This window comes from Littorina saxatilis, linkage group LG2, assembly GCF_037325665.1.
Source record: "Littorina saxatilis isolate snail1 linkage group LG2, US_GU_Lsax_2.0, whole genome shotgun sequence".
Lineage (NCBI taxonomy): Eukaryota > Metazoa > Mollusca > Gastropoda > Littorinimorpha > Littorinidae > Littorina > Littorina saxatilis.
In genome coordinates, this window is record NC_090246.1 from 23119053 (window position 1) to 23144989 (window position 25937).

General features: G+C 42.6%; 2 protein-coding genes across 4 annotated transcripts; one reads left to right on the top strand and one right to left on the bottom strand.

Moving 5' to 3' along the window:
* The first annotated feature begins 2359 nt into the window (after nt 1–2359).
* On the top strand, nt 2360–18804 carry LOC138958525 (uncharacterized). Of its 3 annotated transcripts, none has more exons than XM_070329719.1 (6): nt 2360–2600; nt 6034–6254; nt 8300–8415; nt 11760–11896; nt 15363–15541; nt 18253–18804. In XM_070329719.1, the coding sequence occupies exons 2-6, from the start codon at nt 6090–6092 to the stop codon at nt 18331–18333; spliced, it is 678 nt and encodes a 225-aa protein (XP_070185820.1). In that variant the 5' UTR covers nt 2360–2600; nt 6034–6089; the 3' UTR covers nt 18334–18804. The 3 variants fall into 3 exon arrangements, with proteins under 3 accessions (XP_070185820.1, XP_070185818.1, XP_070185817.1); XM_070329717.1 differs by having other exon boundaries at nt 2367–2605; nt 15363–15547; XM_070329716.1 differs by having other exon boundaries at nt 2371–2600; nt 15363–15547.
* Nucleotides 18805–21988: 3184 nt separating this feature from the next.
* LOC138955963 (QRFP-like peptide receptor) lies at nt 21989–25648 on the bottom strand. The gene is made up of 3 exons (XM_070327454.1): nt 24982–25648; nt 23387–23509; nt 21989–23043 (listed from the first exon to the last, which is right to left on the bottom strand). Exons 1-3 carry the CDS (start codon nt 25383–25385, stop codon nt 22038–22040), a joined length of 1533 nt encoding a protein of 510 aa, XP_070183555.1. The 5' UTR covers nt 25386–25648; the 3' UTR covers nt 21989–22037.
* Between the last annotated feature and the right edge of the window lie 289 nt (nt 25649–25937).

Here is a 25937-nt window from a genome sequence, read left to right on the forward strand (position 1 = left end):
AATCCCAACATGTTTAGACAAACATAGACATTCAAGTCATTTGTAATGCTCAGGCTGCTGCATGTTATGTAAGCACCTATAATTTATTGCAGGTCTGAACCTGATAACTTGATAACTTGAAAAATGCTTTGGGTAAGCTGATACAGGAAATGTCAGCCCAATCTTATTCACTTACACTATTTCAGAGATAAACGAAAACTGGACATTGTTTACTTCAGTACCGTACAATGACCAGTCAGAAAGCTGCATATCGCCTTGGAACTATCATCCTAGTCAAATCCAGTCGAGAAATAACTATGTAAACACAAGACGTGAGGAAAAGCGTTACAAAAGACCAAAGTCAAAGCAGCAGTTGTAGCAATTGCCTGATGACAGCACTGAAATGTTATGTATCTCTACCAGAGGCCAGTTGAACTCCAAGATAGCTCTTTATCTTACTTCGCAAGAAGTGGGGGATGGGCGTTAACTAGGTAGTATGCCCCATGCACAGCTTTCGGCCCGTGGGCGTTTACTCGACACTGGGCGTATACAAGGTAGTTTACGGTAATTCTCAAATCGAACGCGTTTTTCAGATAGAGCACTTAATTAGCCTTACGTTCTTGTTTGTTATGAACATATACAACTTGTTTGAAATCAGAGGCAAAATTCGGAATAATTTATAGACAACCTGTATCAAGTCACTCCACAGACCCCGGGTACCACCAGTAACGCTCTAGACCTGACTAGGTGTTCAGTTTTTGCCTTATAACAGGCCACAGCCGTCTAAATCAACGTATGCACAGACGGTTCCTCCTGCTGCCCTTCCCGATGTTGTCCATGTGGTGGTTGGGTGGGTGGTTATTACATTGTTGTTTATTTTGGTCTGGGTGGCCGAGTGGTAACGCACTTGCGCTCGGAAGCGAGAGGTTGCGAGTTCGACCCTGGGTCAAGGGCGTTAGCAATTTTCTCCCCCCTTTCCTGACCTAGGTGGTGGGTTCAAGTGCTAGTCTTTCGGATGAGATGATAAACCGAGGTCCCTTCGTGTACACTACATTGGGGTATGCACGTTAACGATCCCACGGTTGACAAAAGGGTCTTTCCTGGCAAAATTGTATAGGCGTAGATAAAAATGTCCACCAAAATACCCGTGTGACCTGGAATAATAGGCCGTGAAAGGTGGATGCAGCTCCTAAAGGCAGTCAATCTACTGGCCGATGTGAATGCGTGATATATTGTGTAAACAATTCCATCTCACACGGCATTAATAGGTAACATGCGCCTTGAGTCGCCTTGTGTGGTGAGATACGTGCGCGATATAAATCTTCGTAAATAAAATAAATAAATTTTCTCTTCGACAGTTAATGCAATTCGAGACCGATTACTATTCTTGTTACCGCACGATTTAAAGGCACAGTAAGCCTCCCGTAAACCATCACAGACACTGTCAGGCTTTTACACACAGTACAAACACCCTTTCGTTTGAACACTCTCCGCTTGAGAACATCATAGGTGCCCTACGTAAAGAGCGAGCAATTTTCAAAGAATTTATTTTTGCGTGGCGAGCCGGATTGTCTGATCAGACAATCGGGCGGCGCGTTTTGGCGCTAGACATCACTTTTAAAATCTAAATAATAAATTGACAGCTTGTTACACAAACGTTCTTAAATCAAAAAAGATTTTTTTTTATCAAGACAAGATCAGTACAACTCGAAGTTTTGAAAGTTTAAAAACAAGATAGCCCGGAAGTGTGTCCCGCAAAACGTGGTTCTCGTAGCAGATGAATGTTCTGCATATCGCCAGATTTTTTTGAACGGTAAACCGCCACCACTCAGTTCGTGTGACTCGTAGCCGTTTGTTGCGTTTTAGGTACACAATATCGTGCTATTGCATACAGCGAGTCGCATTGAAATCACAAACTGACTAATAAATTGTGAAAAAAAGGAAACTGGATCACAGGGGTTTACGATGGCTCAGGGGTTAGATAAACCACGAAAATAGGTGTGTGGTTTACGCGAGCTAAACAGCCATTCAAACGAACTGTGTCTAAATGCTATTGAAAGTGTGTTCGATAAGGTTAGAACTGCTTTTTTCATGAGAAGATTTAAATCGTTCTGTAAACCATTTTAGACATACTGGGGCTTTAAGATCTAACTCTGGTCAGTTTTGATCAAACCTTTGCTCGGGGAATATGATAGGAGGGGGCGATGGGGCTGGGAAGGTTCGGGGCGGGAATAGCCTGGGATGGGGGTATGATGACCTGTGAAGGTAAATTCGCCCAATTGGCGCGCTAGTTACCCCACATGGGGGATTTTCAAACATCTACTCCAATCGTATCGAGTGTTTACAGGACGCGTTCCACTGTAACTGTGCGCCGGTTGAAACGTATACACAGTACCTTGCCTGGATTTGCACACTTGAGCGGAGTGTTATACAGTACGCGCGCACTGAGCGCCCAAATTCCTCGTTGACCTGCAAGCGGCGCGGTGACAGGTTAGCTCGTTCTACCTACACATAGGCCTGTCTCAAGGCTGTCACACTTGAGTGAATGCTGTGCCTCTGAGTCGAGCAAATCTTGCTGGCGTGTTAGGTGCCTGGAGACTTTCCTTGGCTGTAACGTTGAGGTAAGGTACGGTTGAATCTGCTATTCCTGCTTATGTGTACCTGTGCGCTGATTTAGTGCGCGTGTGTGTGTGTGTGTGACTCAATTTCCTCAAGTAAATCTTCAGGAACTTTTTGTCATTCGATAAGTGCGCCCTTTAGCATTTGTTCGTGATAATAGGTGACAAGCTGTAATGCAATGTCTACTTATCGATCTCATCTCTATTCTCTGTAAACACGCACAAAAACTGCTGTGTAATGCAAAGCTCTTCGAAGAAGTTAGGTGACAAAGCATTTTGTGTTGAAATAAAAATTAAACAAGTCGCGTAAGGCGAAAATACAACATTTAGTCAAGTAGCTGTCGAACTCACAGAATGAAACTGAACGCAATGCCATTTTTCAGCAAGACCGTATACTCGTAGCATCGTCAGTCCACCGCTCATGGCAAAGGCAGTGAAATTGACAAGAAGAGCGGGGTAGTAGTTGCGCTAAGAAGGATAGCACGCTTTTCTGTACCTCTCTTTGTTTTAACTTTCTGAGCGTGTTTTTAATCCAAACATATCATATCTATATGTTTTTGGAATCAGGAACCGACAAGGAATAAGATGAAAGTGTTTTTAAATTGATTTCGACAATTTAATTTTGATAATAATTTTTATATATTTAATGTTCAGAGCTTGTTTTTAATCCAAATATAACATATTTATATGTTTTTGGAATCAGAAAATGATGGAGAATAAGATGAACGTAAATTTGGATCGTTTTATAAATTTTTATTTTTTTTTACAATTTTCCGATTTTTAATGACCAAAGTCATGAATTAATTTTTAAGCCACCAAGCTGAAATGCAATACCGAAGTCCGGGCTTCGTCGAAGATTACTTGACCAAAATTTCAACCAATTTGGTTGAAAAATGAGAGCGTGACAGTGCCGCCTCAACTTTCACGAAAAGCCGGATATGACGTCATCAAAGACATTTATCAAAAAAATGAAAAAAACGTTCGGGGATATCAATCCCAGGAACTCTCATGTAAAATTTCATAAAGATCGGTCCAGTAGTTTGGTCTGAATCGCTCTACACACACACACACACAGACAGACAGACACACACACACAATCACCACGACCCTCGTCTCGATTCCCCCCTCTCCCCTCTACGTTAAAATATTTAGTCAAAACTTGACTAAATTAAAAAATAAATTCTTCTCGGAGTGAAGACTTTCTCCGTATCGGGCAAAACTTTTTGCACGCGAATCAGAATTTTCTTTGCCAAACTTTGAGGTAGGTCTGAAATTGATGATTGGCAAGTGTATTCTGTAGGCGTAGGCAGGAGGTAGAGAGAATACTACATGGCTTGCTGTGTCGTATCAGATTTACACGAGTTGTTTTTCTAAATATTGAACTGCGAGCGAAAGCGAGCTGTTCACTATTTGAAAAAGCAACGAGTGTAAATCTGGTACGACACAGCAAGCCATGTAGTATTCTGTTTATCCTACATAGGCCTACTGTACTTACGTGTATTTTACTGAAAATGTCCTGCAGTCGAGGCAGCTAAATAGACCCTATCGGTATTCCAAGCTCTCGTAAGCTCTCGCAAACTTCAGAGCATAGCAAAGCATGTGGTACAGCGATCTCGTGCGAGCTGCAAAAGCCGAGGTTCGAAGTTCTCGCGACGTTCAACGCATAACAAAGAACGTGTCTCGCGAGAGCTGCTCAGATACCGAAAAGGTCTTTTGAAGACGCTTGTTTTGGAACCTCGATCTCTTCTAAAGCCTCATGCAATCTATTACGTCAAAGCAAAGAAACGTCACTCTGAAAGTGTGGCGTGACGTGTTAGTTCTAAAAATTCATCGATGGTCATTAGCGAGCGCAATTTTTTTTTCTATAATGACGTTTGTCTCGGTGACTTTGGCATTATAAGCAGTGAAAAAATAGGTCCTTGCCAGACTTGCTTGACATGACCTCATTTACATGACATACACACGTGTGATTTGAACGATTATTATCTCACGAGTGTCTCTCTCACGTATGTAGGATAAATGAGATTATAACACGCGTTAGAGCTTGGTGTTTATGGTACTTGCCGGTTAGGTGCACTGTGAACAGGTACTGTGTGCATGTGTGTGTGCGTGTTATGGGCAGAATATACTTGCGCAGAGTCAGCGGCACAGACGACGCACTGCATATTATTTATGCTGCGTTGTGGATTATGACGAGTAGGTACTTGGCCTGTTTTCTTTTCACGCAACGTGTAGCCGGCTGGGATAATCTGCAGTGCGTCGTCTGTCCTGCTGAAGTTACATAGGTGAGCGCCAGGCCGCCTTTGCGTGCGTGCGTGCGATGTGTGTGTAGCACCATCAACTACTGCACAAAAACGCTGACGGCCTGACCAATTACAGTACAACTGCGTAGAGTGAGCTTTCTTTCTTTCGTGTATAGCACGTTTGACAGTTTGTCAAACAATTCCTAAAGGTTACCCATTTACAAATGTAGACCAAGTTGTTAATTGCGAAAGTATAGACCAAGTTGTTAATTACGAAAGTAGGTCTGAGTCTGACACGAGACAGACATAAAACTGTCCAGCTTGGCAGACATATGCTGGTTTGACTCGCACTCTGCTTGACTCAGGACTACCGAACGGATCTTACATCCCCACACTTCGCATCGCCTTTGTAAGGATTTCTTGTTTGTTTGTTTGTTTGTTTGTGGAACCAACATATACGGAGACTGTATCAGTAGCAATTCTAACCTCCAAGAAGCACATACATGAATAGCAAATCACAAAGGCGCATCCATAACAGGAGTTGAAGGCCGGATTATAATTTATGTTTTTTGGATGTTTGTTTGTTTGTTTGGTTGTATGTTTGCATTCATATTTTTGCTGTCTGAAGGGAATTGAATCAAGTTGCTGCTAATGCCTTCTCCGTATAATTATGACAGTTCCACGACTGTACTAGCTACAGCTGAAAGAAGAAAGTTCATAATCATGTGTATCATCCTTCAACTCTTGTTAGGCCCAAAAAAAATAGTCTGTTTACGGTATCCCGACCGACCCTATTTTTTCGCGCGACTCTAGACTTTTTTTTTGGCATTTGGAAAAAAAAAGTGTACCAAAAAAAAAAAGTCTTTGTTTTTGGGCAAAATAACTTACAAATATGTTTTTTGGGAAAAGAAAAAAAGAAAAAAAAATCCCGACCTACCGACCCTATTTTTGGAATCTATGTTACCGTAAACAGACTTTTTTTTTTTTGCCTTATGGATGCGCCTTTGTGACGCGACGTGCTGTTCATTTATGTGCTCCCTGGAGGTCGATCAGAACCTTAACTGTATAGCTCTTGGGGCGATGAGAGACAGTTTTCTTGTTAGACATTATCACTTTAAGTTTTATTCTCATTGGTCAACATATTGACAAAATGCTTTGACATCGCTTTACGCGACTTGTTTATATTCCTACAGTTATCACGTGCATCATATCCTGACGTCATCGTTGACAGCGTCACACCAGCCACAAGATGGGTCGCCGAGTTCTGGTTGTGTTGACGAGCCACGATAACCTGGGCAACACGGGAAACAAAACGGGGTGGTATCTACCCGAGGTGGCCCACCCTTATCACGTCTTCAAAGCCGCCGGCTACACTTGTGACTACATCAGTCCTAAAGGCGGCAAGGCACCCATGGTATGTTGGTGTAAGGTAGTGGTTGTACTGTGTAGGGGCGGTTTTGTGCGAGTGACGTTAAACATAAATTACTCCCCGTGTTAATGATCATGTCATCTGTCACAGAGCTGTCCAGGCTTTTACATGAAATCAGACCATACTTCCTCTTGCACACATACCAATAATCAATCACCTATCTGCGTTGTGTGCAGAGTTTGAATTTGTTGATGAATTAATTTCTTAAAGGCCTCTAGTGGTTTTGTTTGTTTTTTTGTTTTGGTTTTTTTTCTTTCTTGTGCTTGGTTTAACGCGCTTTACAATCAAATACATAGCTGGCTCAACACAATATCAACAATCACATAAACAATATTAAACACACTTACAAAAACAAACAAAACTAAAACAAAACAAAAACACAATGGTTGGTTGAAAGTCTGCCATGTGAACAGCACTTTAGTCATATTTCTCCCACAAACAATTGGATACAGTCCTTCTAGTGTAAACGATAGTGTACGCTGTCAAAAATCTGTTTCGACTTGTACGTGTGAAAAGAGCATCCTTCCACTTTCCTGGCAAAATTGAAAAGGCATAGCTAAAAATGTCCACCAAATACCCGTGTGACTTGGAATAAAGGCCGTGAAAGGTGAATGCTCGCCCTAATAGGCTTGAGGTTTGCTGGCCGATGTGAATGCGTGATATATTGTGTAAAAAATTCCATCTCACACGGCAGAAATTAATATGTAAATCGCCGTGAGCTCTTGTGAGAAACGGCGATTAATAAATGTCCATTATTATTATTATTATTATTACTTGGACACATACCAACAATTAACAGTCTGACTGGTATTTCTAACAAACAAAAAGTGACCTTAAAAACATTGATTCGTACCAAACAAATGTGTACAGGAAGTCGTCATGATCTTGATGTTTGGTGCGTGTCCACATGGAGGGGTGGTCTTATCCCATGTTAAATGCTGGGCAGAGTTACGATTTTTTTTTAAACCTCAGTTGCATGCAGGTTTGCTACTACAAATATATTTTGGCTTTTGTGTGTGTGTGTGTGTGTGTGTGTGTGTGTGTGTGTGTGTGTGTGTGTGTGTGTGTGTGCGTGTGTGTGTGTGTGTGTGTGTGTGAGTGTGTGTGTGGCTTGGAGCAAACCTTCTTCATAGGTCTTTTCTTTTCTCAGTCAAATGTGTACATTTTTAAACCCAAAAATACATTTTCTTCATTCAAAATGATGGCAACATGTATTTTCTTATAAACAAAATCTTTACATATTTTCCAACCCTTCATCACCTCTTGGCAACTAAAAAAGAAATGTTCAAGGGTGTCTAATTCATTACAAACTTCACACTTATTCGATGTTCGTAGTCCCATTTTGTTTAATAAAATATTGGTTGGATATATTCTATGTAATGATTTCCAGTGCAGCAGAGGTAATCTTTCTTCTTTTGTGCTGTTAACAGCCAGTAACCAGTTTCTCTTATCCAAATCAACATTATATTTTCGTTTCCAAAAATCACAGGCACTCGGAATCTGGACATCAAAATCAACTAAACATGTTCTAATAAACTTTGCTGTTATATTACCACCATTAACAATGAAATCCTGCAATGTAAAATATTGATATGGTAATGTGTCTGTACGTCTGCATAAGTGCTGTGCATAATGCATTGTATTTGAACTGTCTGGATGGTTTATAACCCACTTTTTGAAATAAATCTTCCAAAGAAATAATAATACCATTTTCAGTCATAACATCCTTTAGTGTTAATCTGCAAAATGAATTCATCAAAAAATCCCACTGTGCACTGCTAGTAGACGGGGTGTACATTGTGTGTGTGTGTGTGTGTGTGTGTGTGTGTGTGTGTGTGTGTGTGTGTGTGTGTGTGTGTGTGTGTGTGTGTGTGTGTGGTCTAAACGGGGGGATAGTCTTCCAGTGTTAAACCTGGGCAGAGATAGTGAGCATCAGAACTGTTCATCATCATCATCATCATCTTCGTCGTCGTCGTCGTCGTCTACAACAATAATATAACAACCAACTTCAAATCTGACAAATGTTGCAGGACCCAGGGAGCGCCGAACAGTTCAAAGACGATGAAATCTGCAAGCAGTTTCTGGGCGACCAGGCCGTGATGTCTCAGATCAACAACACCAAGACAGCGTCACAGGTCTCCGCAAGGTCGGTGTCTGTGTTGCACGTGTTATTCGTGATTATCTTATATATCTATATATATATACGACTAGTGTCTGTCTGTCTGTCTGTTCGCGATGCACGGCCAAAGTTCTCGGTGGATCTTTTTCAAATTTGGATACCGTATTCAGCTACACCCCGGACACAACCTCATCGATGAGATATTTCAACACGTGCTCTCAGCGCGCAGCGCTGTGCGCGCTGAACCGATTTTGTTGTTGTTGTTGTTGTCGGGATCCACTACCAGTAACTCTTCCTTATCTTCTCCAGTGTTTTCAGCCGCGATTATCTCCCTTCCTCCGTGTGGCGTCAATCCATATTCCCGTTACTACGTTACTAGAATGTCACGATTGCACCCGTAAGTTGTTCTTACTGTAAAAGTAAAAAAGGTCTAATCAATTTATAGCCACGCGAAAAATACACTGTCATCTAGCTCTATATATTTATAGATATAGATATACATATATATATACGGCTTCTGTGTGTGTGTGTTTGTGTGTGTGTGTGGGCAACACCTGTGGATTGTAGAGTTCTGTTTGTGATGTGGTCTAGCGGCATTGGTGTGTCAGTATGTTCAGGCCTTCCTTCGAGATGCCATAACAGTTAATCTCAAAGTGGACTTCGCCTTCAAAGGTGATTGTGGTGTTTAGGCACTCGGTTACATTTGGCGTCGTCGACAGCGATGGGACTCGACATGAAATGTTCAGGCGACTGAATCATTTTCGTGCATGCTGTTCCCATTCCACCTGGGAGTGACCTAAGTTCATTCAAAGGGGGTCGAGTGTGACAGGGAGACTACCGTCGCCCTTCACAGCAGACTCTGCAGAGTTGTTCGCCTTAGAAGTTGTGGGCTTTCCTTGCATGTACCCGTAAGTTGTCCTTACTGTAAAAGTGAAAAGGTCGAATCAATTTATAGCCACGCGAAAAATCCACTGTCATCTATCTCTATATATTTATAGATATAGATAGATATATACGGCTTCTGTGTCTGTGTCTATGTGTGTGTGTGTGTGTGTGTGTCTGTGTGTGTGTTGTGTGTGTGTGTGTGTGTGTGTGTGTGTGTGTGTGTGTGTGTGTGTGTGTGGAGGCAACACCTGTGGATTGTAGAGTTCTGTTTGTGATGGGGTCTGGCAACTTTCGTCTGTCTGTATGTCTAGCGACTAGCCTCTAGACAACATATCCTCACCCAAGGCCCACTAGTCGCCAAACTGTACATATTGTTTTTATTACCACGGCCTTCGTGGCTTACATCTTAATCCTTTTGTTTGTAAAAAGTTTTGAGATTTATTGTTCGTGTTCCTCTTACTTGCTCATCTATTTGGTTTTATTGGTGATCCTGAAAGGTTCCACTTTTTAACTCGATTTGAATTTTAAAAAAAAATCATTTTACAAACCCGTTATTCAAGATATAGAATACAGACTTATAATTCTTACCAAGAAACATCTTAACTACTTTTCATTTTAACAAATTCCACAGAGCATTATCAACTCAACCCCACCCCCTGCCCTCCTCTCCTTATTTTTTGTTTCTTTCTTTCCTCTTTTTGAAAGCGGACAAACACTCAAGTCCTTAATGGCTCAAAACCGTAGGACTTTTAATATTAATTTTAACTGTCTGTATGTTCTGGCATTTGAGAAGCCATAACAGATAATATAGGGCTTAGAAATAAGCTCTAAAATTCTCAATCCCGTTTGACAGGACTTCGCCTTCAAAGGTGATTGTGGTGAACCGCCACGCTGGCTGTCTCTGTCTCGCGATTCACCCCGGCGAAGCCGGGTATTCCTCTAGTATCTATATATATATATATATATACGACTAGTGTCTGTCTGTCTGTCTGTCTGTTCGCGATGCACGGCCAAAGTTCTCGGTGGATCTTTTTCAAATTTGGACACCGTATTCAGCTACACCCCGGACACAACCTCATCGATGAGATATTTCAACACGTGCTCTCAGCGCGCAGCGTTGTGCGCGCTGAACCGATTTGTTTAATTATTTTTTTCGGGATCCACTACCAGTAACTCTTCCTTATCTTCTCCAGTGTTTTCAGCCGCGATTATCTCCCTTCCTCCGTGTGGCGTCAATCCATATTCCCGTTACTACGTTACTATTTTTAGAAGGTCACTGCACGTTACTATTTTTAGAAGGTCTCCAGTGTTTTGCGCGTTTATCTCCTTTCCTTCGTGCGCCGCCGGTGGTATTCGGCTCTACTTCTTCCCGGCGAAGGCGGTACCCGGCGAAGCGGGTAATCATCTAGTCCCACATACGTGAGAGAGACACCCGTGAGATGATACTCGTTCAAATCACACGTGTGCATATCATGTAAATGATGTCATGTCAAGCAAGTCTGGCAGGGACCTGTTTTTCCACTGCTCATGATGCCAAAGTCACCGAGACAAACGTCATTATAGAAACAAAAATTGCGCTCGCTAATTACCCTCGATGAATCTTTAGAACTAACACGTCACACCACACTTTCAGAGTGACGTTTCTTTGCTTTGACGTAATAGATTGCACGAGGCTTTAGAAGAGATCGAGGTTCCAAAACAAGCGTCTTCAATTTAGCTGCCTCGACTGCAAGACATTTTCAGTAAAATACACGTAAGTACAGTATGTAGGATAAACAGAATACTACATGGCTTGCTGTGTCGTACCAGATTTACACTCGTTGCTTTTTCAAATAGTGAACAGCTCGCTTTCGCTTGCAGTTCAATATTTTTAAAAAAAACTCGTGTAAATCTGGTACGACACAGATACTACCATGTAGTATTCTTATATACAATTTGTCAGTTCAGCTGTTTTCCTTTGGGTTGGTTGATTGGTTGATCTGTTGGTTGACTGGTTTACTTTGTTTTCTTTTGTATCGGTGATTTTTATCGTCGTTGCTCGTATTGTCGTATCATTTTTGTTGTCTGTCTGTCTGTCTGTCTGTCTGTCTGTCTGTCTGTCTGTCTGTCTGTCTGTCTGACTGTCCTGTCTGTGGTTGTGGTTTGTTTTTTGCAGGGTTCTTTCTTCTTCTTTTTTTCATCTTCTTTTCTTTTTCTCATCTTCTTTTCTTTTTCCTTTCATTTCTCATGTCTTCTTCCTTCTCTCCTTTTTCTATACGTTCTTCTTTCTTTCTTCTTTCATCTCGTAAACCATCGCCTTCTTCTTTCACTTCCTCAATGGACCCCTCTTGGTTATTTTCCCCTGTCCTCCTCATCATCATTCTTCTCCTTCATCTCCTCCTCGTCTTCCCTTTTTCCTATGCTTCTTCGATTATTGCACATCTTGTGGCATCTCTTTTTATCCCTGTGGCCAAAGTCACGTGTCTATTTTGCTTCCTACGTCACAGTGACTATGACGTAATGTTCTACGCTGGAGGACACGGGCCCATGTATGACCTGCCATCAAACACAGACATCGCTGCCATAGCAACGCAGGTGTACGAGAAAGGAGGCATCCTTGCTGCTGTCTGCCATGGAACCGTTGGTACGTGACTTTCTTTGTTGATTCGCACGAGAAAGTTACCAACTAGGTGGGATCGAACCAGCTGCGGAGTCGGATTGGTTGAAATCATAAATAATTCTCAGCCTTTTAACCAGTGGGACCCAGTGTAACTATGTCAAGTTTCTCACCGGCCTTTTTGATCTCGCATAAACTCAACACTGAGTATCTTCCCCTCCCTTTCCAATTACTGATGATCAACCGTGGGTAGGGGAAGGGCTCCTGATATGGACCGGCTCCTAATATGGACCACCTTCTGTTCTGACAAACTAACGGCGCTAGAGCGCTCAAAAAAGTTTTATTCGCTGTATTCACCCTCTCTGGATAACTTGCACATGTCAAAACAGTTGCAGAAACAGAAATCTCAAAACCGTTAGGCTTTTTCTCTTTTTTTCACTTTTGGCAGCGTTCACTCTAAATTTGCCGCCTAAAACGGACTCGTTTCTGTCCACAGCCAAAGCTTTTATCACACAAAAATTGCTATATATGACAGCTAAAACCGTATTTGTTACATTTTAGCAGTGTTGACCCCGAGTTTCTACTGCAAACAAAAAATAATAGCAAAATCTCAAAGTATGTGCGAGTCCCCTAATATGGACCACCTTCAACAAATCGAAGAAAATAAAAGCTAAAGGCTATTTTCATTAATTCATTAAGAAGCTTGCTGGAAATAACCTACATGTATAACTAGCCCTCGAGAAAAAAATGCAACAAAAAGTCTTCTTTTCGTGGAAGTTGATAATTTCACTTTTTTTCAATCTGTTTTTGATAAGCTTCTTTAGTTTCTCGGTGTGCTTCAAATAATGCTCTCATCAACCTGAAACAGATAAATCTAGAGCATATTTTAATTAGGCTGACTTGTACACTAAGTTGTATCATGTTATTTTGAAATATAGGGGGCTTTTTACAGTGATTCGTGAAGGCCGCTTCACTGGTCCATATTAGGCGCCCAGGCTCCTAATATGGACCCTTTGTGATTTTTTCTGTATTTAATTTTTGCTGAATGTCTAACAAAGCTATTTCACTCTAATTAGGCCTAACGGTTAACCTAAGAGAGAAGGACTACCAAACACAAAATGAAACTTCTTCGCAAGAAAACAAGCTAGTTATCAGCATGAAACAAAAAGTGGTCCATATTAGGAGCCCTTCCCCTACTTTAAACTCATGGGGTCTTATTCGTTCAGAAAAAAAAATTGTATTTTAACTTGGACATTTGCTTCATCGCAAAATCCTTCCCTTCTCAGTAATGCAAGGGAGGTAACCACTCGATGCATGCTTTCGAAGTAATCGAATTTTGGAGTAAAATCTGTCGAGTTTTAATACGAATGTCCTTCACTTGCAAAAAACTGACATGTTTTACTCTACCTCTACCGGCCCCCGTAGCGCAGTGGTTAGCGCATCGGGCTGCGGGCCGAGAGGTCGTGGGTTCGAATCCCATCAGGGTCATGTGGGTTTTTCGGGTTACGGTCGGCTCCTACCCAGAGTGGAAGTGTTATGGTTCCTATGGGAAGAATGGGATCACACAGCCGAGTGTCATTCACTTAACGAATGCGACTTTGAGGGTGCTCAGGTTCTGTAAACCTGACCAACACCGCAGGTGCGGCAGTTCTCGGGCCTGGTTTACGCCAGGATATATTATGACAGTAAGCGTAGAATGCTGCCCTGTCACGTAGTCTCAAAACCAAATTGGAAATCCAAAGCATCATCATTATAATCATCCTCATCTCATTAATCATCCAAAATATAAATTGTCCTTGCTCTTGTGGCCCTTCATGCCCGGAGCTCTCATGGTGACCTTGGTCTCAGTGTTCCTGTTCGATCCTTCTTCAACGTGTGACGTTCTGGGGGGTCGACGGAAGGACGTGGTGGCGGTCTGCTCTCTGGAGGGGACGCTCACTCAGTCTGGCTCCGCGACTTAAAAAGTCAATGTCGTTAGTAGGGGGCACTACTACTGAACACCGTCGAAGAGACTCAGCTGACACACTTGGATCTCGACCGTCCAAAACGCAAGCCTTACCTCAGCTCACACTGGTTATTTGGTTGAATAACTTATCATGTTACAATCTTAGGCCCAAAAAAAAAGTCTGCTTAAGGTATCCCGCCCGACCCTATTTTTTCGCGCGACCCTAGACTTTTTTTTGGCATTAGGGAAAAAAAATGTAAAAAAATAAAAAATCCCGACCTACCAACCCTATTTTTTTTGTGCCTATGTTACCGTAAACAGACTATTATTTTTTTGTTGGCCTTAAACAAATGTGGCAGAGCGCCGTTTAGAGATCAAATGAACAAAGGGAAGTAAGCGCTCTAAATGCAGATTCATTGAAGATGAAAATCGCTTGTTCATTCAAGAGCTTGTTATTCTCTCAGGTGTCAGGAGACAGGTTCCGAATAACTCTCGCTTGCTCTTTTACACATGTCGCATACATTTAGAGCACTTACTTCCCTTTATGTGTTAGATAAGGCCAAAAAAAATTAGTCTGTTTACGGTAACCCGACCGACCCTATTTTTTTCGCGCGACCCTAGACTTTTTTTTTGGATCGTCTGAAAAAAAAAAAACCCGCATCCAAAAATAGAGCTGTTTGCGCTCAAACAGCAGACGACAGAAGGGAGGTAAGCTCAAAGTACTGTTAGGAGTAAAGGGTCGTCACTCGTGTTACTTCCTTTCAAAATGGATGCACGCAGTGGTGTTCGCCACCCGCTAGCTGTAAAGCTTGATAAATGTTGTCATGAAAAGGATGGGGTGAAAATTATCAGTACCTATCCAGCGAGTTTTAGTATCATTAACGTTTTTCAACAGGCAAAAACAAGGATTGATGAGAAGAAATGAACTGTGAAACATCATAGATCATCATAGAGAGGGGAGAAAAAAAAAGAAAAAAAAATTGAAAAAAAAATTGAACAAAAAAAAATCCCGACTTACCGACCCTATTTTTTTGGCCTATGTTACCGTAAACAAACCTTTTATTTTTTTGGCCTAACCATGTTGACTCCATGTCTGACTGGCATTTGGCTGGCTATCGTGTTAATTGTTTGGTTGGTAGTTTGGCTTGTTCTATGTGTGGTTGGTAAGCTTTGTGTTTGGTGAATGCCTCCGCTGATGTAATTGTACAGAGCTCAGACCGCAAAGCTTGGGCCAAGTCATAGTTTCAACAGGAGATAGTACGAGTCGCCCTCAAGAACTTCTCTTCTTACGCACTTTTATAAACGTTGCTTTGATTACAAAAATATTTAAAAAATTAAAAACTGCACCACTTGCCCCTCCGCCGGACTGTACCTGTGCACATTTTCCAGCAGATATGGAATGCACGTAAAAGGCATAATAGCGTGGTCTTCCATTTATGGAAGTGTAGTATCTCCGCGTATCCAAAGAATGTAAAATTACATGATCAGCATCATATTTTTCAACCCATTTCTAATACTAATGAAGGAACGTGAACATTGTGATCGCAGGTCTTGTTCCGGTCAAGCTGTCCAGCGGGGAGAGCGTGCTGAAGGGACAGACGGTGACCTCGTTCAGCAACAGCGAGGAGGATGCGGTCAGCCTGTCGGCCGTTATGCCCTTTATGCTTGAGACCAGACTCAAGGACCTCGGGGCCAAGTACAGCGCTGCCGACAACTTTCAGCCGCATGTTTGTGTAAGTTTTGGAGATGTCATTATTGCAATGGTCTAGAAGTAGCGCTATGATTGTGTCCATTGCAATGCTTGAGACCAGGCGCAATGAACTCTGGGCCCAATACAGCGCTGCCGAAAACTTTCAGCCGCATGTTTGTGTAAGTTTGCAATGATCTAGACGGAGCGCTATGATTGTGTCCCTTGCAACGCTTGAGACCTTGTTCAAAGAACTCGGGGCCAAGTACTTTCAGCCGCATATTTGTGTAAGTTTTGGAGCAGTCATTATTGCAATGATCTAGTGGCATGATGTTGTTTATTGCTATGCCCTTCATGCTGGAGACCAGGCTACCAGAATTCGGGGCCAAGCCAGTATAGCGCTGCCGAAAACTTCCAGCCGCTTGTTTGTGTAAGAAATGGAGCTTTGGTGTGATTGACAGAGTTAAGCGAGAGAAGAGGTGGTTGGGAAAGTTAGTACAAGTATAGTAGCTGTCCACTAATATTGCTGTACCCTGCATGCTGAAACCAAACTGAAGGAACACAAGGAACTTAGTCGATAAATATCGACAGGGGGCCGACAAATGGTTTAAATGTGAAATGTGTGTATATGGGTGTGGGTTTGAAACAAACAAACAAACCAACCCATGTGAACCCCGGGCCGCAGGCCTTCGATGTAGTGATTGAAAAAAAAGTATGTTCTCAAATGGTTCAATTTTCATTTGGTCTGATTCTCAAATGATACCGGTATACTTCCCCCCCCCTCCCCCCCCGCTGGCCGCAGGCCTAGGATTAAAATTTTATAGACACTGACCTTCTTCCCAGGGGTCATTGACCCAGTTTTAGCTATGAGAGGTGGTTCCCCTTTCATATCTGAGAGAGGAAACACTTCCTGCATCCGGGTCAGTGACCGAGTTTAACCTATGGGGAGTTTAACCTATGGGGCGGTCTCTTTGATGTCTTGAGAGGAAACTTGGCCAGGGTAGTACATGCACCAGAACTGGTGGACACCATGGACAAACATGAAATCGAAGCAATTTGCTTGAGGGAACGGTCGTCAGCAACTCAAACTTCTCTGTTTTCTTTTTTTTTAAGAAAATCTGACTTTCTTTGTGGCCCCCTGACTCCGCCCCCCTCCCTCTGTAAGGATCCCCCTCCATAAGGACCGATTTTTGTCAACATTTTCAAGGTCGCTAGAGAGGGGTTCCACTGTATGACCTAACCGCTACTGGCAGACGGCCTCAATCTTCACGCGCATAGACGAGATTAATAGGTGCTTGGTTTTGGTATTTTGAATTACATTACATTAAACCTTTGTTGGGCTTCATGGTCATGGCAACAGCCATAATAATATTGCATGATGTATAATATTATATTTCAGCATATATGAATTACATGTCATCATACCAAACTGTCATACATTTTTATTCCTACATTATTCTGATTGATCACAACCAAACCTACTATCATTGGACACATCCAAATGCAAGCGCCTGTTCTTGACAATTTCCCTCTGATCTAAATATAAAATCAGTGCAATTTCCTGGGTCGGGCTTTGCCACAGACACTCACGGTTTGGCCTGTAGGTAAAATGTACAATGTATTTTCTGATTTGTGCACAAAAGCTTTTTTTCTTTTTTCTTTTTTTTTAACATAACAATGTTTAATGTCACTGTATGTTTAAAAGACCATGGTCACATTTGTAAAAACAAATGTTAAATTAGAAAATAAATACCATTTTGGTTCATGATTTTTTCCTACACCTGTGCTAAAAATAAGAAATAAAAATGTCGGTATATATGTCACTCAAATACAGCAAAGTATGAATGGTTTGAGTTTGTTGCGGTTGACCCTGCACAGGTCGACCTAAGATGTTTTTTGTTGAACAATTTTGCCGTCACCCCTCCCATAGGGTGACGTATTTCACAACTTCCTGTGTTACACAGACTCAGTGATGACCAATTTTGCCTTCACCCCTCCCATAGGGTGACGGATTTCACAACTTTCTACTGATGAACAATGTTGCCTTCACACCTCCCATAGGGTGACGGATGTCACAACTTCCTGTGTACACAAACTGATGACGTATTTCACAACAAAATGGCGCTGCCCATGGTCAACCTCGAAACTATCCGTATGAATGGGGGCCTCCTGGCCCCCATAATAATATGCCTGGGAGAAGGCTAAGTGCTCTGTGGCAACAAACTCTGTTGATTATGGTCGGCTCCAGGATTTGCTAACGATCAACTGAGTTGTAAAACTTTCATTTCGTTTAAGGGGTGTGGGTTTTTTATGGTGTCTACGCCGGTTATCCATCCTAACAAACGTAATAAGTAAATAGATAAAGCAATTTCATAAAATAAAATAAAAAGTCTTCAAGGCTGCGGCAATGGCAGAGTCTGGTTCTCACATGGTATGGCTATACTCTGTTTGTCAAGACAAAACGGTGTCGCGCGAGGAAATATTAATTTCTAATTCATATATATATATTGAAATTTGTTTTCTGTAGGCACAATATCTTGGACTTTCCAAGGACAAAATTAATGATTATATGAAGTCAACGTCCGTGCAACGACACGAATTTATTTTGTAATTACAGGTGAGTGGGCTTGCAACGAAGCGATTTTATGTAATTACAGACAACAAAATAAATGTGTCAGTACAGGTGAGCGGGAAACAAAAAGATTTTATTTAATTACAGGTTAAAAAAAAAACGTCTTTATGTCCTTGCAGGTGAGCGGGCGCATCATCACAGGGCAAAACCCTGCCTCAGCCACCGCCATGGCTGAAGCCGTCGTCAAGCAGTTGGCCTGAGCATTGAACCCCAACACCGGGAATGCCGCATGTGTAATGGAACTCCACATACAGAACAAAACACACCTTTACTGCCAATTGGAGAACCACCGGCTCGCAACTTAGCAGTCCAGCGGCCGACCACCGGATTTTACTTGTAGGGATAAGAGCATCATTCCACTTGGAAGCATACCAAAAATCAACAGCCTCACTGCTTCCTTTACCGGTGTAACACGAGAAAATTACTCCCACGAGATTTTTACTCCGGAGTAAACATTTCGTACGAAACAGTTACTCCCTTTACAAAAAAAGCACTCCACCATTGCACGAGAAAATTACTCCCCAAGACAGGTGAGTTCCGAGTAAACATTTCGTACAAAAATGTTACTCCCCTGACGAATAAATAACGAATGAATTACTTCACCCCAACACGAGCAATTTAACTTCCCATGCCAGGTGTACGAAATTTTTACTCCCTTGTCCCCTGTTAGTCTTGGTGGTGGAAGGGGTGGAAGGAGGGTAGCGCGACATTCGTTTGCGCGAGATCACTTATGGCATTATCCCTTCGCCCGCATCCCATTTTTGCGTTCGAGATTTTTACTGGAAGTAAAACAAGAAACAAGTCGCGTAAGGCGAAAATACAATATTTAGTCAAGTAGCTGTCGAACTCACAGAATGAAACTGAACGCAACGCAACGCAGCAAGACCGTATACTCGTAGCATCGTCACTCCACCGCCCGTGGCAAAGGCAGTGCACGTGGAATTGACAAGAAGAGCGGGGTATTCGTTGCGCTAAGAAGGATAGCACGCTTTTCTGTACCTCTCTTTGTTTTAACTTTCTGAGCGTGTTTTTAATCCAAACATATCATATCTATATATTTTTGGAATCAGGAACCGACAAGGAATAAGATGAAAGTGCTTTTAAATTGATTTCGAAAAAAAAATTTGATAATAATTTTTATATATTTAATTTTCAGAGCTTGTTTTTAATCCGAATATAACATATTTATATGTTTTTGGAATCAGCAAATGATGGAGAATAAGATAAACGTAAATTTGGATCGTTTTATAAATTTTTATTTTTTTTTACAATTTTCAGATTTTTAATGACCAAAGTCATTAATTAATTTTTAAGCCACCAAGCTGAAATGCAATACCGAACCCCGGGCTTCGTTGAAGAGTACTTGACCAAAATTTCAACCAATTTGGTTGAAAACTGAGGGCGTGACAGTGCCGCCTCAACTTTCACGAAAAGCCGGATATGACGTCATCAAAGACATTTATCCAAAAAATGAAAAAAACGTTCGGGGATTTCATACCCAGGAACTCTCATGTCAAATTTCATAAAGATCGGTCCAGTAGTTTAGTCTGAATCGCTCTACACACACACACACACACACACACGCACGCACGCACACACATACGCACATACACCACGACCCTCGTTTCGATTCCCCCTCGATGTTAAAATATTTAGTCAAAACTTGACTAAATATAAAAATGGGGAGTAAAAATTTCGTGGAGGGAGTAATTTTTTCGTGCCTTGGGGAGTTCTTTTCTCGTACGAAAAGTGTACTCGGAGTAAGAATTTCGTACGAAATATTTACTCCTGAGTAAACTTTTCGTGGAGTAAAAATGTCGTGTTACACCGGCACGGTTGGCCTAGTGGTAAGGCGTCCGCCTCGTGATCGGGAGGTCGTGGGTTCGAACCCCGGCCGGGTCATACCTAAGACTTTAAAAATTGGCAATCTATAGTGGCTGCTCCGCCTGGCGTCTGGCATTATGGGGTTACCGTTAGTGCTAGGACTGGTTGGTCCGGTGTCAGAATAATGTGACTGGGTGAGACATGAAGCCTGTGCTGCGACTTCTGTCTTGTGTATGGCGCACGTTATATGTCAAAGCAGCACCGCCCTGATATGGCCCTTAGTGGTCGGCTGGGCGTTAAGCAAACAAACAAACAAACTGCTTCTTTTGCAGGGTGAGAAATGTATTGCTGATTTTATCAATCAATCAATCAATATGAGGCTTATATCGCGCGTATTCCGTGGGTACAGTTCTAAGCGCTGGGATTTATTTTTTTATTTTTTTTATTTTTATTTTCTGCAATTTATATCGCGCACATATTCAAGGCGCAGGGATTCATTTATGCCGTGTGAGATGGAATTTTTTTACACAATACATCACGCATTCACATCGGCCAGCAGATCGCAGCCATTTCGGCGCATATCCTACTTTTCACGGCCTATTATTCCAAGTCACACGGGTATTTTGGTGGACATTTTTATCTATGCCTATACAATTTTGCCAGGAAAGACCCTTTTGTCAATCGTGGGATCTTTAACGTGCACACCCCAATGTAGTGTACACGAAGGGACCTCGGTTTTTCGTCTCATCCGAAAGACTAGCACTTGAACCCACCACCTAGGTTAGAAAAGGGGGGAGAAAATTGCTGACGCCATGACCCAGGGTCGAACTCGCAACCTCTCGCTTCCGAGCGCAAGTGCGTTACCACTCGGCCACCCAGTCCTGTATCTAACCTACACTCTTAAACAATGTTTTTAAATTTGAAATTCATTCAAATAATGAGAAATTATGGCCGTCGTGTATTTTTTACATTTTTATTTTTAAATCACAGCAGGTTAACTAGTGCATCACGAAAACGGGGAAGAAAATTGCTAACGCCCTGACCCAGGGTCGAACTCGCAACCTCTCGCTTCCGAGCGCAAGTGCGTTACCACTCGGCCACCCAGTCCTTACAGATTGGCATACGTGTCAGTTACGAAACTTTAATTCAGCACTAAAATTCCAGCGCTGCGAAAGAAGCAACCAGGATGTCGATTTTTGGTATGTGTTCAAATGGAACGATGTTCTTATGCCATGTAAAAGCCTCAGCGGATCTATGGAGATTTAAAAGATAGTTTACACTGGAAAGGATGTCACTTTAAGAGATGTCGTCAAACCCGCAAAGGCAGATCCTTTTTTTTTTTTTTGCACTTCATGTCAATTCTTGACAATTGTTTGCCGGCATTGTTATTTTCCGTCATCAGCTTTGATTACCATGGTTGCCGGATATTTGAAGCGCAAACCTTTGGATTAAAGGGAAGTAAGCGCTTTAAAAGTTTGACAACAAGAGGAAGTGGGAGTTATGCGGAATCTGTCTCCTGTCGCATGAGAAAAAAAGTTTATTGCATCAATGCATCTTATTCTCAGGTTTTGTTTCCGCGTAATATTTACTGACTGTTGCTGTCTATATTTATAGTGTTTAGATTAATTGTTATTTGACCTTGCATTGTTCGGCATGAGAACTGTGCCTTTCTAAAAAATGATTTTGGAATAAAGGATTGCGCATATTCGACGTTCTTGACTGCGTTTCTACATGTAGTCAATATTTGACTGAATGAATTGCTTTGGACTGGGAATCGAGAGGGAAGCGTGTGTGTGTGTGTATTTCCGAGGTTATGAGATGAAAAACAATGTGTGTGTGTGTGCATGTCTGCATGTGTGTGCGCATGTGTGTGTGTGTGTGCAACGCTTACGCGCATTTGTGTGTGTTTGTGCTTGCGTGCATGCGTACGTGTGTGTGTATGTGTGAGACAGAAACAGACAGACAAATGGTAACAGAGAGACCACAAGTGCTAAGATCTGTTTGCGCATGTTTGTTTATCCTTTTGTTGGTGTTTGTGAGACACTCGCGTCAATCCCGTATTCTGTAACACAAAACACATTCAACAGCTCCCATCTCTTTCTGGAATGTTCAGCATCATGCATTCTCCCTCCGCTCCATCCCCGGCCATCCTCTGACCCAGACCAAGATCCCCGTGCACAGCAATGATCGTGCTGCTCGTCTCTTGCACAGCCATCTGCACACCAGGTCGTGACGGGGGAGACGCGGGCACAGTGGGAGGAGCAGGGTTCGGATCTCTAGATGCATTACCAGCCAACACGGGAGCCACACGACCTCCTCCTCCTCCTCCTCCGCCTCCTCCTCCTCCTCCCCCTCTTCCTCCTCCTACTCCACCTGTTCCCCTGCAGCAGAGCGCGCAGAGCTGGTCCTGGAAGTTGCGGTTGAAGAAGCTGTAGACAATGGGGTTGATGAAGCAGGTGGAGTAGCCCACCAGCTGCAGGAAGTCCCTGGCGGCGCGGAAGCTGCTGAGGTCGTCCTGACTCCAGCCCTGGTCCTGGCGGAACTCCAGGTACAGTGAGGCGGAGAAGAAGGGAAGCCACAGCAAGGTGAAGGCCAGGACCAGAGTCAGCATCATCCCTGTCACTCTCCTCCGCCTGGCCAAGGCTATCTGGGACTGAGGGTAGCCACCACGCTGCTGTGTGTTGCTGCAGTTGCTACTACTGGCAGTACTGTTGTTGCTGCTGTTGTTGATTCCAGCGCCAGATCCACGCTGAGCTCCTCCCCCTCCTTGGTTGCGCCACAGACGTCTAGCTATGGAGCCGTAAGCGTAGCCCATGACACACATCGGCAGCACGTAGACACAGGAGTAGATAGCCAGCGTGTAGACGCGACGCTCCCGGTCCGAGAAGACTTCCACGCAGACCCACGCGCGCCCGGTGATCTCGTGCGTGGTGACGTCACGCTTGATGCGCATGTCCAGCTTGGTGACGAGGAGCTGGGGGACCACGGTCAGGAGGGATACCCCCCACACCGCCACCAGGCCCCCTACCGTCCACCTCCTCCCGTGGATGCGTCGGTGTAGCTGCTCCATGCAGATCACCAGGTACCTGCAGCGTTTAGACACACGCCAAGGTTTTAGTACACGTTATTTGTCATTTTGACCAAGGTATGACATGACATTGTTCTACGAGACCGCGCAGGGGCATGGAAACCTCACGAAACAACTCGAGCCTTTTATATGGGCACGCGTGGGAGACTTGGGTATGACGATTGGGAGACACACACGCATGTCATTGGACAGTGTCCAAAGTAGCCAAAGATGGATCGCGGCTACATTGTGTCCCCTCCTTCCAAAGGCCAATGTATTAGCTTTATCGGTACTCTTCAGCTTTAAGTGCAAGTTTTCTCAAAAGCAGTAATGACAACGCCGGGGCGAAGCAATTAGCTTACCTGTCAATGGCGATAGCAGTGAGGGTGAGGATGTTGTTGACGATGGTGAACCCTTGCAGGTACTCCGTCAGCCGACACGCGGCCAGACCCAGGCGCCATTCGTTCCACACTTCGCTCAGTAACCTACAAAAAGTTGGTTTAAACAGTATTTTATCCAGATACATAAATACAAAGCCGTGGAGCAAAGGATGTAATAAAGGGGCACAACAAGATGAACTTATAAATGTGAACAAAGTTATGGTTGTTGTTGAATGCTAAATGCTACTTGTGTATTGTACGAATGGATGATTGAACAACACAATGTAAAAAATAAAAAATAAAAAAGATTTCAAAAACAAACAATGAATCTTCGAGCTTCCTGACAAAAAATTAGGTTTGAGACAACAACAACCAAAATAAATAAATGATTTCAAATCATAGATCAATCGATATATCAGTTAATAAATCAAAAATCAAACTCAATAAAATAAATATTGAATGAATAAATAGATAAATGAATAAATTGATTAATAAAAAACAAAACAATAATTGATGGACCGATTGACTTACTGAATAAATGAATGAATGGATAAATAAATAAATGAATGAATAAATAGATAACTAAATAAATGGATGGATAAATAAATAAATAAATGAATACTTAAATGAATAAATAAATAAATAATCATTTGAATGAATGAATAAATAAATGAATATAACGAAATTGTCATACCCAAGCCATTTTCAAACCTAGATTTTCACTAAAAAAAATCACAGCAAAACATAAATTGCTTGTTTTTGTTGCCCGCTTTTAAAAAAAACCAAAAATATGTGAATTCAGGCCTTAAAAAAGGTTATGAACAAGAAATCTGAAGAAAAAAACAAAATCTTAAAAGAAGGGAAGTGTTCAAATCAAGTGTTCTTACAAGGGAGGTTCCATTCGATCAGAACAAAGCCAAGAACAACAAAAACAAGGACAAGAACAAATACTTTGTTGTCTGTCTTTTCAAATGAAAAAATGTCCTGTATTCCTCAATCAATCAATCAATATGAGGCTTATATCGCGCGTATTCCGAGGGTATAGTTCGAAGCGCAGGGATTTAAAAAAAATAAAAATTATGCAATTTATATCGCGCACATATTCAATGCCGTGTGAGATGGAATTTTTTTTACACAATACATCACGCATTCACATCGGCCAGCAGATCGCAGCCATTTCGGCGCATATCCTACTTTTCACGGCCTATTATTCCAAGTCACACGGGTATTTTGGTGGACATTTTTATCTATGCCTATACAATTTTGCCAGGAAAGACCCTTTTGTCAATCGTGGGATCTTTAACGTGCACACCCCAATGTGCCTCACAATAACAAAAAAATATTGCACAGAGACATATAAAACATTAGATTACTACAAATCATTGACCCCCCACCAATTAAGACCTCCAAAAATCTTGGAAAAATCAGGTCTCAAAAAGAACAAAAGAAGAGTCTTAAAATGGGGGTAAATTTACAGAGGTTAAGAACAAAAAGTCTGAGAAAAGAGGGTCTGAAAAGGGAGGGAGTCTTAAATTGGGGGGGGGGGGGTCTTAAAAGGGGGGTTCCACTGTACTAACCTGACAGGCATGTTGAAGCCGGCCACCAGGAGATCGCTGACAGCCAGCGACAGAATGAAGGTGTCCGTGAACGACCTCAACATCCGCCCCCTCACCACCACCACCATCACCAGCACGTTCGCCAGCAGCGCCCCGACGACGACCAAGGCGTACAACGACGTCAACAACGCCAGCATCTCGGAGGACAGCGGAGGAGGGAGGAAGACGAACTCTGTGGGGAAATGGTACCACCGACAGCAGGTTTGGTTGGGGGGTGGGTGCTTGCACGAGCAACCAGAAGTGATGATGGTGGAATTGATGGTAGTGCTGTCGATTGTGGTGATGGTAGTGGTGGTGGTGGTGGTAATGTCGGTTGTGATGGCGGTGGTCGTTGGATTTTGGGTTAAGATGGTGTGGTTGAGCATGGTGGTGGTGGTTATGATGAAGGATGGTGGTAAATGTATCTGATGAATTTGCACCGTTCTGGTTTGAATTGGTTCCCCGGTTCGATCGATCGCTGAAACTTACGTGAATGAACGATTATTGATATTGGTGATCTGTCTTGATCTTGGTGTCCGGAACTGACCGATCGCTGAGACTGCTTGATTGGCCTGAGACAGGTGATCTGGCTTCATCTTGGTGTCCAAAAATGAGCGCACACTTTGACCGGCGCCTGAGTTCAGGTTTTCCGAGCTGACCGGCCACTGTGCGTTGTGTCTTTAGGTTGGTCTTGCCTGACGACACAGTGACAGCTCAAATAAGGCAACATGTTGCCTGAGAATGAACAATTGCATAAAAAACCGTCGAACTGCACAAGATAAATGACATGCTTTGTGTTTGTGCAGCGATGTCATGTCAAGTTGTCATGGTGGTCACATCATTATTTCCGTCCAACTGGGTGATTTTACTATCAAAGTGCAAGTATATCATCGAAGTCTTTAGCACGTTTCGTACAGTTGCAATGGCGATGAGTTCAA

Coding starts and splice junctions, on each gene's coding strand:
- LOC138958525 (XM_070329717.1), top strand. CDS start 6,090: ATGGGTCGCCGAGTTCTGGTTGTGTTGACGAGCCACGATAACCTGGGC. Junction 11,897..15,362: donor TGTCTGCCATGGAACCGTTG/GTACGTGACTTT, acceptor TTGTGATCGCAG/GTCTTGTTCCGGTCAAGCTG. Junction 15,548..18,252: donor ACTTTCAGCCGCATGTTTGT/GTAAGTTTTGGA, acceptor ATGTCCTTGCAG/GTGAGCGGGCGCATCATCAC.
- LOC138955963 (XM_070327454.1), bottom strand. CDS start 25,385: ATGCTCAACCACACCATCTTAACCCAAAATCCAACGACCACCGCCATC. Junction 23,510..24,981: donor GGCTTCAACATGCCTGTCAG/GTTAGTACAGTG, acceptor AACTTTTTGTAG/GTTACTGAGCGAAGTGTGGA. Junction 23,044..23,386: donor ACTGCTATCGCCATTGACAG/GTAAGCTAATTG, acceptor TAAACGCTGCAG/GTACCTGGTGATCTGCATGG.